Source organism: Nicotiana tomentosiformis, chromosome 1, assembly GCF_000390325.3.
Source record: "Nicotiana tomentosiformis chromosome 1, ASM39032v3, whole genome shotgun sequence".
Classification (NCBI taxonomy): Eukaryota; Viridiplantae; Streptophyta; class Magnoliopsida; order Solanales; family Solanaceae; genus Nicotiana; species Nicotiana tomentosiformis.
This window is the reverse complement of record NC_090812.1, coordinates 60,646,814-60,663,146: the sequence shown is the minus strand read 5'-3', so window position 1 is coordinate 60,663,146 and position 16,333 is coordinate 60,646,814. Positions and strand designations below refer to the sequence as shown.

Here is a 16,333-nt window from a genome sequence, read left to right as displayed (position 1 = left end):
TTTGAGAATCCGTATTATTCTCATTACCACAATGATGACGATTATAATTTCGTCTATTGACACGTCCACATCCATTGATACCTTCACGATAATGATTTTGTCTCTTTTCAGACTTATCACATACTGCTACCACATTCTCTTAAGGGAACGAGAATGAAGCAAATTCAATGGGATGGTTTTCCACTTTTTGTGCCCATAATCATACATGAATTTGATCATGGCAAGACATATAAATTTTATCACTTTGGGTGATTATAATTTCTTACAAACTCCATTAGAGTTATAATCAAAATTTATTGTCTTTGCTTGTATTTAAAATCAAGTTTTAGAATTTCAAGAATTTAAAAGAGAAAAATAAGATAAAATACTTACCTTAAATCCAGAATTTATTCCTCAAGGATGTTCATGGATCAATTGACAATCATTATGCTCAATATTATGTGCAAGTTGAGCACCATGCACGCATCCCAAAGCCTGGTGATCAAAGCACATGCCCTACTCAATTGTTTAGAGTCTCGTACTGATAACGTGTTATGAAACAATAAAAGAAGAAAAGAGTATTACAAAGAAAAGTGGAGACAGAGAATTCTTATTAATTTTGGATGATTTATAATGGAATGGAGCCCCTCTATTTATAGGAAAGAAGTGAATTAGCCACAAAGTAACAAACCCTAAAATTTCTCTAAAATATAGACATTCACCTTAAATACAATTTTATTTATAATAAAATATATTTATTCTAATTTCTTTTCAAAAACACGACATTAAGGAAAAGGAGTTATTTTTTACTAAATGAAGAAAATAAAAATCACAAGGACAAAATAGGGTAAAAGAAACAAGACAAGAAAATTAGTTGTAGTTGTAAAACGTAGATAACAAAAGTGGGAGCAGTTAGAAAATTAAGAAATAAAAACGAATATTCCAGTTAACCAATCATATCTCACCATTTGTATATGTGGCTGAAGTTATGCAGTGATAGCAGCAGTAGTTTCACCAGTTCATCCATCTTCTCCAATTTCTTTTTAACACTCGTCAGCAATGGCGGCGGCAAGAGTGATGGTATCAGCCAGCAACACTGTAACAGCTTTGCTTCTATCGAAAGGTCCATTACGAAGGCCCAATAGTTTCAGTCTTTGCTTCAGAAACGGACCTGTGCAAAAGAGGCGTCTTTTCACTTGCAGTGCTATCTACAATCCCCAGCTTCAGACCAAAGAAGAAGGACAGCCCGAAACCCTAGATTACCGTGTCTTTCTAGAGGACAATTCCGGCAAAAAGGTCACACTTTAATCCAACGTGAAGCTATTTCTATTTTGTTAATGTTTTATACTTAGTAAAAATCGTAGCTTTTAGTCTGCCTAGGCATATTAGTTACAGGGTGATTTTATCATTTCTATATAATGTGCAGTTATCCCCCTGGCATGACATACCACTACATTTGGGTGATGGAGTTTTCAATTTTGTTGTTGAAATACCTAAAGAATCAAGTGCTAAGATGGAAGTTGCTACAGATGAGCAACACACTCCAATTAAACAAGACACAAAGAAGGGGAAACTTCGATACTATCCGTAAGCCTATTCTGTCTCTTCTCAACATTCTTTTAGGATGATATATATTCAGATATAACTATCTTGCTGGTTTCTACCAGCCTTCCTTGTAGTGGGATAAGAAGGGAGGGAGGTGGGCCCATTATCCCCGAGTTTGGAAGGCTTCCGTCATTCTTAAGGGACGGCCAGGACGGATTTCTCGGTCATCCCAAAAAATAATGAGGGGGTGGGGAGGGAAGGACTTAGGTCACAGGTTCGAGCCCTGTGTCATGCAAATTAAGGCTGTTATTTAAGTGGAGAGGGGTAGAAGGCCCATTATCCACAAGTTTCCAAGGCTGTAGGTTTTTGTCTGTTACCAAGTGTTTCATGTTTAGCATCGTTGGACGCACTCATTCCACAATCTTCAACTGATAAGACTTATTCCTCGCTGATGTTGTGTCATCATAGCTGCGAGAAATTGTCATTTTCTGATGTCTACAGTTTTTGAGTTTGATATTATGCACTTCTTGTGCAATCCTCAGATATAACATTCACTGGAACTATGGATTGCTTCCTCAAACATGGGAAGATCCTTCTTTTGCAAACTCTGAAGTTGAGGGGGCATTTGGAGATAATGACCCCGGTATGGTTCTATAATTTTAAATAGCTTACAACTTTCTTCTGGTTCATCTGTCAAAGTAAAAAGAGTAGAAAAAAGAATGGTGTTAGAGATTGTAATAAATGGTTGCATCTCTCTATGATTTTTTTTCCTGTAGTTGATGTTGTTGAGATTGGGAAAAGCCGTGGCAAAATTGGCCAGGTTCTGAAGGTCAAACCTTTAGCTGCTCTGGCAATGATTGATGAAGGAGAACTTGACTGGAAGATAGTTGCTATTTCCCTAGACGATCCAAGAGCTTCACTTGTTAATGATGTTGATGATGTAGAGAAACATTTTCCGGTATGTTTGATGGGCAATAAATCTTTTGTTGACTCTCCTTTTACTCTCACTGCTTTTGCTTGTGCAACACTTTTATGCATCTCTTTTTTCTTGAGGTGTGAGATGTCTCTTCAGTTATAGATATTTGTCTTGGAATCTCCTTTTCAATTTTCATTTGCTTACCTCAGATTCGTTTTGCAATGTTTTATTGTTTTTATGGTTAATTTATCGTTTTTATGAAGAGTCTGGTTAATTATCTCCTAAAACCAAATAGTAACATTGCTATAACTTTGCTTCGTGGAGACAAAAGTACTTGTATATGAAGTGATAATTCCCGTATTCTTTTTAGTATTTTGTTACCTTTGCTATCACATTGAATGAAAAGAATCATGCCCTCCTTTAGATCTTTGTCAATGTTGATCAAACTAGTACTGCGAATTTTTCAGGGCACTCTCACAGCAATCAGGGACTGGTTTAGAGACTATAAGATACCTGACGGAAAACCTGCCAATAGGTTTGCTCTTGGCAACAAGCCAGCAAACAAGGTAAATGCTTTCGTAGATCCTTTGAAGATCCTTGTTTCTATTTCCCTTAGTTTCTTGAAACATTATACTTTCAGACAGAGCTGAATTAAATTTTCAAATAGACATGATAGCAATGCTTAGAAAATTCTGTTACCTTTCTCAAAAAGAAAAGAAAGCTGAGGAAACAGCCTTTTGCAGAAATGCAGGGTAAGGCTGCGTACAATACACCCTTATGGTCCGGCCCTTCCCCGGATCCCGCGCATAAGGGAGCTTAGTGCACTGTGTTGCCCTTTTTTTCCCTCAACAAAAAAAGAAATAATGCTTAGAAAATTGGCAGTTCCTTGTTTTGTGTGCCCTTCGTGTTATTTTAGTTGAAAATGAAATCTATGTCATTGTGTTCCTCTTGAAGAAAGCCGAGGAAACAATCTGCAAGAGGCTCTTCCCCTTCATAGTTGAAGAACAGAAAGCCGAGGAAACAGCCTCTTGCAGAAAGAAAGCCGGTTGATTATGATTCAGTGCAGAACACAATGACATAGATGTAATAATTAATTACTCCGTATTTAGTATTCCTGCTAACACATCTCCAGATCTTCTCCTGTCGGATAAAGAGGTTTTAGTCTTTGTGCCTGTTTTGGCATGCTCTACATGACCCTGCTAATGATCTCTGTACCTTGCACTGCCAGGATTACGCGCTTAAGGTTATTACAGAAACCAATGAATCTTGGGCAAAGCTTGTCAAGAGATCTATCCCTGCTGGTGAGCTTTCACTTGTATAGATGCCAATTGATAGAGCTTGAGCCTGCTAGTTTTCCTGCTTGTAACCTAAACTGGACGTGGAAAATGGCCCCAGGATTATGCTCTTCGCTTCTGAGGTGGAAGTCAATTCATATTCTTAAGACGTTTTTTTGTTAAAAATGTTACTGTTTTTCTACTTCATCATCCATAATTTTGTTCATGCAGTAGTGTTTTTAAATTTTATCCAGGATGAAAACAGGTGTACTGACTAGTGATAAATGAATTGATCTTCATTCTCCAATTCCACCAGCTAATTTTTTTGAAAGGGCAGGTAAAAATGGGTTTATCTTTAAGTAATTAACAAAGCTTCAATGTCTCACGTGATGCTAGACCTAGTTGTTTCCATTAGTTTGGCTAAGCCATTCTTAACCATTGAAGTGTTCTGTAGGTTCTTGATACTACATATATCAATAATCTTAATAGGTAATGGAAAATCTATGGAGCCAATTTCATCTAAAGACCAAATTTAGAAGAGTTCTTTTCAACCAAAGAGAAATTTTAGAAGTGCGCATTATATTGATAGTAGTGATTTAAATGTATTTTAGTAAATAGGGTAATATAATCATCAAGTTCGATCATTCCAAACTTATTTATTTCTCCTTGTAAACCATCTTTGCAAAATAGAAATATGTTATCATTGCAAGACGCGCGACAATGTGATGATCGACGGGTAGTCCTAAAATCATGTGTTAGAAAATTATCTTTTTAAAAAACCCCTACAATCTCTCCGAATCAATGTAGGGAACAACACACCATTGGAAGCAAATAACAAATGCAGGCAGTATCAACTAGTTGAGGTTAAAAGACTTAATTGTTGTTACAACTTGCATTAAGTGTAATGTTTGTGAAGTGGTTCTATTGTGGTTAAAACTTGTATATTTACGTGGGGATAATTGTGATATTTAAAGAATCTTTTGATTTAGGACCTGAATAGAACAAAAATGGATAAAAAATCATCTTACTCCTTTTTTTCTCTATCACTTGCAAAGTTATTTAATTCATATGAATTAGTTGCACTGTGAATACATGCAAAATAAAAGCTTTTCCGAAAGGACAAAAACAAAGCAAGATTATAACTACAGAAAATAATATAAAATAATGTCGTCGAATGGCAAGCCAAAACTTAATGTTGTAGCTACTTTTGATGATATCAATATGAACAATTCAACCACTTCTCTTTATGGAGTGCAACATTATTTACACAGAAAAGAATAAAGAATTTACATTAAGCCTTTGGGCAGAATTTAGGTAACAGGTACTCAGAAGGAATAGTCAAGGTATGTGGAAGCTGATCAAAAACAATCATTATCAAGAAAAAGAACCAACGGATTTACATTTCATTTGTGGCAGCTACACAACGAAATATTAGGATTCGACAGAGACCTCAATCGGTTCAGTACTTTTCTTCTCAAGCAATGGTGGTGAGTTTGCTCTCTCAACATCACTTACTCGATCCTCACTATCTTCGTCAAATCTATCTACGCTATGAAGAAAGATGCCTACACATACAAATACATTAAAATAATTCATCAATAAGAACCCAAAATCTATTGCCAATGTGACATCAAGTAGGCCTCATTTAAAGGATAAAGATTTGGAGTTTAGGCGTTCAAATAGAGTGTACTATACCTATAAACCATATTCCAGCGGCTATAAATAGAATTGATGTCAAGATCAAAGCAGTGACTCTCCAATTGTCAATGCGGTCCTGTAAAAGAGAAATGTAGAAGAATATTGATCAATGTTATCAAGAACCATAAAATCAACTATAAAGTTGTTACAACATAACTTTACTACTGCTAAAAATTAAAAAAAAAGAAAGAAGAAAATTTACTACTGCTTCACCCATAATTGACCTTGTCCAATATTAATTTAACGGTTAGGCTAGTTCTTGGAAGCCAACCTAGGGGCTTGTCATGTCTTTTTTTTTTTTTTTTTTGAGAAGGTAACATTTGTGTATATTGATATATAACAGTACATAGGTTGTACTGAAACCATATTTACAATAGGCAAAACGATAGACTACTGAGCTACAATCCTAGCAGTATTCTAGGGCTTCTAGGATCGATACAGTATCTTCTGGCCACTTTTGTTTACACCAAAAATAAAAAAGGACACAATTCATTTTGATCTTATGTATTGAATTGCTACTATCCTCAAAACATCTAGAGTTTTTCTCCTTCCAGATTGTCCACCATATACATGCTGGGACAGTCCTCCAACTATCTCTGCTTCCGGCTCCAGTTCCAGCTTCATCCCAGTTAGTGAGCACTTCAGTAATCTTAGAGGGCATTGTCCATGAAATACCTCTGAGGTTAATGAATATCTTCCATAGTTGATCTGTGATCCTGCAGTGTAGAAATAGATGGCTAACTGTCTCAGCTGTTTCCCTACATAAAAAGCACCTACAGCACAGTGGGATCCCTCTATTCATAAGATTATCCTGGGTCAAGACTACCTCCTTTGCAAGTAACCAAGTGAAACAAGATACCTTGTAAGGTATCTTGACTTTCCAGATATGTTGGCCAATTAGTGATCTGTGCGTTAGTATGATTAAGCATCTTATATGCCTCATTCACCTTATAGATTCCTCTGTTGTGGCCCTTCCACCATAGTGAATCCCTTCCATTCTGAAGGCTTTTGAATGCTTCCAGTTTCTTGTATAGTTCAGCCAACCTCGTCAGCTCCCAATCATTCAGCCTTCTTCTAAGTATCAGATTTCAACCTTGAGGAGTCCACATTTCGGGTATTGTCTTTTGCTGTTGTTGAGCTAAACCATACATATCAGGAAATAGTTCCATCAAGCTTCCAGATCCCATCCAATTATCCTTCCAGAAGGAAGTTTTGGTACTATTTTCCACTCTGATGTAGGATTGGCTCTTCACTGTAGGCCAGAGTGTTCTGATGGATCTCCATAAACTAACCCCATATGCTGTATTGACTTCCTTTGAAACCCAGTTATTTTCCTCTCCATATTTAGCTTTGATGACATTACTCCATAGGGATTGAGGTTCTTGAAAGAATCTCCATAATCACTTCATCTTAAGAGCCTTCTTTGGTTTTTTAAGTTCCTGGTGCCTAGCCCACCTTTGTTTTTGCCAATCGTCAGAAATTTTCATTTCATTAAGTGATACCCCTTCTTTTCTTTGTTTCCTTGCCAAAGGAAAGATCTTCTGAGTCTATCCAATCTCTGAATAACACTTACAGGGAAGGAAAAGAGTGACATCATGTATGTAGGAAATGAGTCAAGTACTGAATTGATCAGAATTAATCTTCCTCCCATAGATAGATACTGAGCTTTCCATCTGGATAACTTCATTCTCATATTTTTCAATTACTGTATTCCATATCTCCTTGGACTTGGACTTAGCACCTAAAGCCATGCCAAGATAGATAGCAGGAAGAGATCCTACTATACCTCCAAAAATCAGTGATAGTTGCTCCATCTCAGGCACAACATTAATTGGGTACAGATGGCTCTTTTTCCAATTGATATGCAGTCCTGAGATACCTTCAAACAAGACCAGAATAATTCTCAAATACCTCAACTGCTCTTCTTTTGCATCACAAAAAATTAGAGTGTCGTCAGCATATTGGAGATGTGTAATCTCCAGGTTGTTGTTGCCACTTCTTGCTATCTCAAAACCTTTGATCCATCCATTGATTTTTGCAGTTTTGATCATATTGTTCAGCCCCTCCATAGAAATTAAGAAGAGAAAAGGAGATAGGGGATCTCCTTGTCTGAGCCCTTTATGTGCAGGGAGGAAACTTTCAGGGGATCCATTAATGAGAATGGAGAATTTAACTGAAGATATGCAAGAACTCACCCAGTTGATCCATTTCTTCCCAAAACCCATTAGTTCTAGCATTTTCAGCAAGAATCTCCAATTAACATGATCATATGCCTTCTCAATGTTTAGTTTGCACAAAATTCCTGATTTTTTTAGTTTGTTTCTTGAATCTACTGCTTCATTGGCTATTAGAACAACATCCATTATTTGTCTTCCTTTGATAAAAGTCATCTGCCATGCATCCACCAATTTGTTTATCACCCTTTTGAGTCTCTCTGTTAGAACCTTCGAAAGCAGCTTATAAAAGCTGCCTATTAAGCTTATAGGTCTGAAGTCCCTGAGTTCCTTGGCTCCAATCTTCTTAGGAATCAAGGCTATGTATGTTGCATTGAAGCTTCTTTCAAACAGTTCTTGAGAGTGGAAATTATGAAGAGCCTCCATGATATCTTATTTCAAAATGTCCCAACATTTGATGAAGAAACCCATAGTGTATCCATCAGGCCCTGGAGCCTTATCTACTGCACATCACTTCAAACATGACAACACTTGTTCTTCAAAGTTGCTTTGCAAAAGCTCTTTTTCTTCTTCTGATATTGTGGGGCAGTTGTCGAAATTAACTTCAGGTCTCCATTCAATAGCCTTTGAGTAAAGATTCTTGTAGAATTCAATGATCTCAAACTTGATTCTCCCTGGTTCCTCAATTGTTCCATCATTCACCACTAGCTGATCAATGTTGTTGCATCTTTTATGCGCATTAGCAGTTTGGTGAAAGAACTTAGTGTTCCTGTCTCCTTCCTTAAGCCAGAGAGCCCTAGATTTTTGCCTCCATGCAACTTCTTCATTTTTCAAGTGTTCCTCATATTCCATGAGGATAGAAGCCTTCCTCACAGATTCCTCCTCAGTCAGTGCTCTTGTTTCTTGAATAGCATCAAAGACTGCCAATTGTTTTAGCAGGTCGGATCTTTGGACCCCCAAGTTTCCTTGGCTACTTTTGCTCCATTCTCTGAGTTTGCCCTTTAAAGCTTTGAGTTTGCATGCTAAACAATAGATTTTATAGCCTCCATCGTGTCTTTCATTTACCATGTTAAACAATAGATATAAATAAAAGCAGCTTGTACTTCCATTTTCATGACTAAAGAGGAAAAAAGACTATCGAAGGAGAAAGAGAACCATCATGCTCTCACTCAGCATATTTCCCCTTTTCTATAACTGAGAAATCCACGAGGGGCCCATACCCTTCTCCACTTAAATCCAAGGCTTTTGTTTGCGGCAGGATTCAAACCTGTGACGTGCGCTTAACTAACACATCACGTGTTGCACTCTTACCACTAGACCGAAGACCTGGGAGCCACAACAGATTTTCCTTTTATCAGAACTAATATTGCAGATTGTAAGTTATTTTATTTATTACTACGAAGGGAAAGAAAGCATATTCTCATATAGATAGTACATTTCACCATCCGAACTAATCCTCCTATAATGACTTCTGTGTTCTTGTGTCAATGATTTTGCAATGAGTCAAATGAAACAAATATATCTCAAGTCCTCAGCTGATTCTAAGTTCGGGCGATCCATATTTAGAGGCAATTAGAGATGCCAAATATGTAGCTTTCATGCAAAGAATATAAAAGGGTTGCTAAAAGAGCCAACTTGGACGGTTCAATTTGCTTTGAATGTCACTCTACATATGAGTTATGATGTGATTGAGTAGCATGTTCACCCAACCCATTTAGGGGTCCTTTCTAAAGGGAAACATAATGATGTTAAGATAAGGCCGTAATTCCTAACATTAGCACATACGGAAAGCAAACTTAATATTTTTTAGGTTGTGTATTTTGATTTCCCTCCCTAGTTTGTAATGAAGTGTTTTGTTCAAGACTACCCGAGGACAACATATACAAAAGAACTCCCTATGTACTATATATATATATATATATATATATATATATATATATGTGTGTGTGTGTGTGCGCGCGCGCGCGCGCGCGTGTGAGCTATTGCATGTTGCTTTATTTTTACCGTTCCTTAAGCCGAGGGTCTATCGGAAACAACCCCTCTGCCTTTATAGTGTAGGGGTAAGGTTGCGTACACACTACCCTCCCCAGACCCCACGTATGGGATTAAGCTGGGTTTGTTGTTGTTGTTGTAGTAGTAGTGTGTGCGTGTGTGTGTGTTTTGGAAAAAAAACTCCTAAAAGAGGGAAAGACAAGTTACAAAACAAGATCAACATTTTGAATGAGCAAGCACAAACCTGGACAACCCCCACAAGAGGAGAGGAAGGTACATCACCAAATATGTGAATTGAAACAGTAGACATCGCCATAGACAGTGGTCTAAGACTTGGTTTGACGCAATGGAGACAGACATAATTTACAGGGCCCTGCAGTCAGAGGCTTTACTGTAAGATGAAATTAAGCACTCAATACAACAGTTTCAGCCTTAAATACAACTATTTAAGCATCATCGTAAATCAATGAGATGTTTCAGGTAACTAAATAAAAGCCCGATTACTCTTTGCAGAATTTCAGAAGAAAGAGAAAAGGATGCATGGGCAATAAGATCAGCCATCCAGACAATTTTAGTAATTAAATAACGTTTTCTGCCTCAAAGAAAAAGACACACTTGATCACCTATATGAATAATATAAAGGAACTAGGAAAGTAGGGAAAGAACCATTTTGCAGAAAGCATTCCCTAGTGTAATACTCCACACTGAGCTATTGTACAAAGAAGCAACCTATTTTACATAGAATACTGATTAGATGATAGAATTACCTGTGTTGCAAATACAAGCAGTTCTCCAATCGCAAAAAGAGCGATGAAAACATATAAGTTCTTAAAACAAAAGGCAGCAAAGCAAAATATTGCTCCAAGAAATGTTGCCACTGAGAGAAGCTGCAGTACATAATAGTGACATCATTAGCAACAGGGTTTTGAAAGATTCAAATAAAAATAATAGAATAGAATATAGGTGTGATTAACATCAGAATTGAACTTCGTAGGTTATCCTATTAAAAAACAGCAGATTTGAGTAAATTAACGCAAGGAGAAAGAGTTGTAAAAGCCAAAAGAATAAGTTCTTCTGGGGCACTCTTTATCCCCTGACTGAGAAAGTCTTCTTTGTTTTACATTTAACAAAGAATGATATTCACATTAGACACTGGATTAAATGAGAAATGCTTCTAGAGATTAAACAGAATCTTAGGAATGCAAAAGTACCCACCTTAAAGGCATTGGATATTGTGGAATTCATTCGATCCAAAACAAGGCCTCCGGCCAAGGTTCCCAATATTCCACATACTATAGTAATACCTCCAAACGTCATGTCTGCATTTTTCTGTGGAGACACCAATTGCAAATCAGCTAACATGAACTTAATGCTTTTGCGATATTTGATTGGTCCACAAACCAAAAAAATTGTAAGTGGATGGGGAATGTCAAATCAAGCTCATTTCACTTGTATACAGTAACTTCCAATTGTGAATCCAAGGGTCAGAGAAAGACAACAATCAACAGAATCATGCAAATATAAACTTATCCCTTGAGAATAGTTGTGAAGCGGAATAGTGACTCGAGAGCTTACCATATGGTATATGTTATAACCAGCCTTTGGTCCCCAATAGGAATACGCGCCAATTACAAAATTATATGCTATGTATCCTGCAAGAAACCACTCAAGTTGAGAATCAGTGTGTCATGCATAACAAGCTTATGCATAGATGAGATCTATTTATTTTAAGAAAAGAAGTAAAGACGTTCAAAAAGTGTGCGTCAACTTTTTCCAATATCAGCATCCAAAGAAAAGGTAGCATGAAATAGTTGGAGGTAAGACAAGTTAATAAAATACCTAGGACATTGATGACATAAACCTTTTCAAGATGAAGCACCTTCATATCCTTCCAAAATCTTGTCAACTGATTCAAATTACTAGGTGCACATTTTGAACTGTAGAAAAGAAAAGAAAATAGCGTAGACAAGAAAGAGGTCAGTTGAGTGATAGCAGAAGGTGTATTGCTTATTGTTAATCATGTTTGCAGGGATGTCAATAATGTTGGCTGTCTTAAGACCATTAACAGCATCTGACTGGTTATGAGAAGGTTCCTTACCCATCCTTGGAATCTTCCTGTGATGGTAACAAACCATGGTTACAATTTGAAACAGCTGCATTAATGACAAGAGTTGGGGTCAAATTATGGTGCATTCAAGAAACCACCATGACAAGTGTACACAGAACACCTTAAGGGGGAAAAAAGCTAAGAACAATGGTCAAGCTCACAGATACAAGAGGATATCAAATAAATTTTCATTCAATTGCTCCATACAACTGTTTGTTGTTGAACCATCTTAACCTATTTCCCACCACTTTGACTTATTAGTATATTTATATCAAGATGTCAAACCCCTTACAAAGACTATTATCAAGCTGCTAAGAATGAAGAACTGCAAGCTAGGGCATATTTATTTATTTTTGGATTATCCTAAACTTCTTTAATTTCTACAATAGATATTTATGGACAAACTCTAAGTACAGAAGTCTCGAAAAATAGCTTTTCCATTTTAGCAATCGAGGAGTTCGACCAGGCCCTTAGTTCTTTTATCATCAACTACAAACATTTTAATATTTTCTTTCAAAACAAAGACTCTTCCCAACATCATTTTCTTTCACAAAGTAACAAAGTTGAGCCTCTGAATCACAAATCAAGAGAAGGTAGGGCATGGAGAGCAAAATGATCAAAGTTAGGACAAAAATCAGACACCCCTCTTACTCTAGGTAGACAAAGTGTCTGTGATAATAGGCACTACCTTCATCTGGGCAAGCAGTCAGGGGAGAAGTCAATGGTTTTTTCGATCCAGTGTGAGAGAATCCTGTAAAAAGACTTAGAACACATCAGAAAATGTATATAGAATAAGACCAAAAGACTAATTTAACATTACCTTTTAATTGCAATGGTTTCATAAATAAACCTAAAACTGCAAAGGGAAGCATCAGTATTGCCTCGATCCAAAAGGCCCAACGCCAGTTAAGATGATCGCCAACCTATCACGGTCTGGAGAGTTGGTAAAACTTGGTATGCACAATGAATCACATTCCACAAGAAAATATTAAACTTAAGCACTGAAGAGTGAGCTCACCAGGCCACCATATACATAGCCAACTGCTATCCCAGCTGGTATACACATGTAAAATATTCCCAACCATGCAGTTTTCTGCAAAAGCAATAGAGAAGAATAAGCATGCAGAAAATATACAAGATGCAAAAGTCCATTTCTTATCATGGTATTAGAGCCAAACTCATTCGTATTCTTGGTTTACCCAATATGGAACCCATGTTATTTGTCCATGCTCCAAAATTTCAGTCATAGGTGCGCCGGAGGATGGGGATGGGAGGGCGGTGTTAGGTGCCCTCATTGGTGGAGGAAATGGGTTGTTGTCTACTTATTTGGTTTTGGGCAATCCTCACCTCTTGAACTAGCTTTTGGGGTTGAGTTTGACCCACAGGTTCATTTCTTATCATACACATAACTGGTGTAAACTTAAATTGTTGCAACATTAATGAAATGTGAGTATATGCAGAATAACAACACATCATATTAGCAACAGAAAATAAAAAAGTAGTACAACATTCAAATCTAGCCAGAATATAAACAGACTTAATATAGAAATAAAAGACCAGCAGTATAGCATGTGACATTTACTGGAAGTTAGCACAGTCACAGAAATCATTAATTTAAAAAACCAAACCTGAGCAACAGGGGCATTATCATCAATAAAAGGAGCAGCAAGGCTTATGAAAGATGCCTCGCCAACACCCACAAACCTGAAAAAGGAAATAATATTAATTTTTTTAAAAAAAGATAAGCTTCCCTCCACCCACCCCATCACTCCGAAAACATTTGCAAGTAATACAGGACAGCTTGTGAAGAGTAACATGGTTAGACTTACATTCTGCATGTTGCAATCAACCAGAAATTAATTGACAAACCACAACCAGCAACAGCTAACGTCCACACTGTCAGTCCAACTCCAATAAGTCTGAATGGATTGACACTGTCGATTTAACGAGCACACAGGTAAGAAACTCAAGCAACTAAAGGAGCAAAGAAAATGCAGACTACTCAAGTATTCTTCCTTTCCCTAGTGAACCTCTGTCTGATTCTATTCCTAGCAAATATCTCAAAGCCGCAAACTGATCAAGAAAAAAGACGAAGTTTTACTTCAACTCTGACAGCATAATAGAAAGAATAGCATCTTCAGGTATGCCAAAATTAAGAGGTAAACACTGTAATGTAGTGTAGTTTGCTTGAACTAAACTTGTCAGTTAAATTGTCTGTTGCAATTGCCAAGGTTTTGTTACCTTTTACCAACAAGCAATTCAAGAGAATATAGTCAAAATGTCTTCCACCTATAGGCGACATACATCTTATAAATAACCATGTTCGTGAAGTTAAAGTGTACATCAAGTATTAGTCCATCTACTTCAAATTGAATGCAATAATTTGACTTTACATGATTTACGGGAGGAAACATTGACCTTGGAATAGTTTATTTCAGAGTTCTGAAAAATGGATTATTAAATAAAACATGGGTGAAAAGGTCAAAATTATAGCGGTTATCCATTTTTTCCAATTTTAAAAAGAGTAAAAGTGGGAAAATTGAGATTCTTGTAACTAATATAAGTCGTACCAAGTCTTCGTTTTTGAGAAGTGGACATTTAACAATAGAGTATGACATTCGAATTCAAAAGGGGCATAATCTTAAGTCAGTTTAAATAAAACATTTCTACATATGGTAAGGGTAAAGTAATCTGGGATATAGTAAAAGAATATGTCAAACTAATTGGTAACATGAAGAGAATATTTCAATTGTTAAATGTAATGAATATATCTGTTCGGGCGCAGTAAATAAACTTCCCAAAGTGAATGTTCTTAAGTATGAAATATATATGTACCAAAATATCTAGCTTGTAATGTACTGCGCGTTACCTCTTGGATAATGAGGCAAATATTGGAGATGCCACCAGAAGCCCAACCATGAAAGCAGATGATATGACGCCATCCTGAAAATTACTCAAATCAAATTCACCCCTGGAAAGAGACAGAAGGAAGCTCATGATCAGACGATGAGGATATGTAACTAAAATAGTTCAATCATTAAATTTGGCAAGGAAAAGTAACTGTCCAAGAGAATGTCAAGGTACATCATCCAGGAAACAATTGAACACTCAATTATAAGCATTAGTAAATCAACAGAAGAAAATAAAGAACAGGAAAAAAACATAGTATCAAACATGAGCCAGGCAGAGAATATAAATCTAGAACTTTAGAGTTAAGCAGGACTAGAGAGGAAAGAGAACAAATTTCAAAAAGAATTCTTACTGAATTCCGCTGCCAGGAGAACATGTACCAGTTTTCGTACAAGTTTTTCGGCTTCCATTAACACCATTGCTCGCAATAGTTCCACGATCCACATAATTTAATAAGTTGATCACACAGAATACGGCAAGTAACCTGATAAGTCCAGCAGATATGTCATAAGCAAATAGTTCAAATTAAGTTTAAAAACAATAGGGAGCAAAGTGGGGAAAGGGTCGGAATGGACTAAGGGGCAGGGGATTTGTGGGGGGGGGAGGGGAGGATTGGTTTACCATATCAGGGATAAAGCACTACGGATAACAAATGTGATTCTTATTGACACTCCAGCATCCAATAACCATATCAATTATGTCCAAAAATGCAAAAATAATGAACAACCTTATAACTATTATGGATTAGGACTACTTTAATTAGATACCAAATACAATAGTATATCTAATACCAAAAATTGAGGAATAACTTGCGTGCAAAACTCAATAATTCCATAAAAATGAAGAAGAAGGAAATAAAGAGAAAATTAATTCAACCCTAACTGCCATCATATAACGGTATCAAGAAGTTCGTTGCAGACAATGCTTTTCAGAAACTAGCCTGACCTTAATAATTGCAATTCACTGACTGAAGAAGAATTGAAATTCAAACTTCTTAAACCCAATTGGTATAAAAAATACAAAATTCAATTTTTCTTGAAGTCAAAGTATAGAATTTACAGGAGAAAAAAAAAAGCAAAATTGGGAAAGAAGGAGTACCTTTTGGCAGTGAACCAAGAAGGTTGAGGGAGTAATGACGATGGAATTGAAGGTATAACCATGCCTGTCTCTGCAGCTAATGATGTGTTTGTATTTGTGTTAGGTTTAGGTGTTGAATTTGAATCAACCAAAGGCTTTGGCTCTGGTTCTTGTTTTTCCATTTAAAAGAATATTAGAATATATTTAAGATATTTCTTTGACTGGAAGTTTGGTTGGAAGGAAGCTGTTTCCTTCCTCCCTCTCAAAGCCTTTCTTTGGTATGCGTAATGTGTTTTAAACTTTTTTGGGGGTATTGGGACTCAATAATGGAGTTTAACTTTTTGCTGTCTTTCTTAACTTTATAGTTGGATTGGGGTAAATCTTGTGTTTGTTGTTTACAAATGTATGGTAACTAAAAATTAGGAGACTTTCGCTGGATATTCTCCTGTCCAATTCAGATTCCTACTTATCTCGTAACCAATCAATCTCTTTGTTTGGTTTAATGCAGGTAACAAACTCGTTCAAAAGCACAATCAATTCTAGTAATAAGTTAAGATACACTCTTTTTACATTAAAAGAACTACGTATGATACTAAAATAGTACCTTTCTTTTTTCAAGAAGAACTAGTACGTATGAAAGTGTGTTGCACGTTAATAATGA

The 16,333-nt window shown here is 36.5% G+C and overlaps 2 protein-coding genes across 3 annotated transcripts; one reads left to right on the top strand and one right to left on the bottom strand.

Moving 5' to 3' along the window:
• The first annotated feature begins 932 nt into the window (after positions 1–932).
• On the top strand, positions 933–4,021 carry LOC104105309 (soluble inorganic pyrophosphatase 6, chloroplastic-like). The gene is made up of 6 exons (XM_009613568.4): positions 933–1,275; positions 1,406–1,566; positions 2,067–2,167; positions 2,301–2,482; positions 2,908–3,006; positions 3,669–4,021. Exons 1-6 carry the CDS (start codon positions 1,039–1,041, stop codon positions 3,759–3,761), a joined length of 873 nt encoding a protein of 290 aa, XP_009611863.1. The 5' UTR covers positions 933–1,038; the 3' UTR covers positions 3,762–4,021.
• Positions 4,022–4,889: 868 nt separating this feature from the next.
• Positions 4,890–16,002, bottom strand: LOC104105310 (probable sphingolipid transporter spinster homolog 2). Of its 2 annotated transcripts, XM_009613569.4 has the most exons (16): positions 15,694–16,002; positions 14,948–15,079; positions 14,555–14,656; positions 13,515–13,619; positions 13,314–13,389; positions 12,704–12,778; positions 12,506–12,608; positions 12,374–12,436; positions 11,677–11,731; positions 11,418–11,515; positions 11,154–11,230; positions 10,794–10,907; positions 10,346–10,465; positions 9,823–9,951; positions 5,410–5,488; positions 4,890–5,279 (listed from the first exon to the last, which is right to left on the bottom strand). In XM_009613569.4, exons 1-16 carry the CDS (start codon positions 15,852–15,854, stop codon positions 5,146–5,148), a joined length of 1,623 nt encoding a protein of 540 aa, XP_009611864.1. In that variant the 5' UTR covers positions 15,855–16,002; the 3' UTR covers positions 4,890–5,145. The 2 variants fall into 2 exon arrangements, with proteins under 2 accessions (XP_009611864.1, XP_033514341.1); XM_033658450.2 differs by lacking the exon at positions 14,948–15,079.
• Positions 16,003–16,333: the final 331 nt, after the last annotated feature.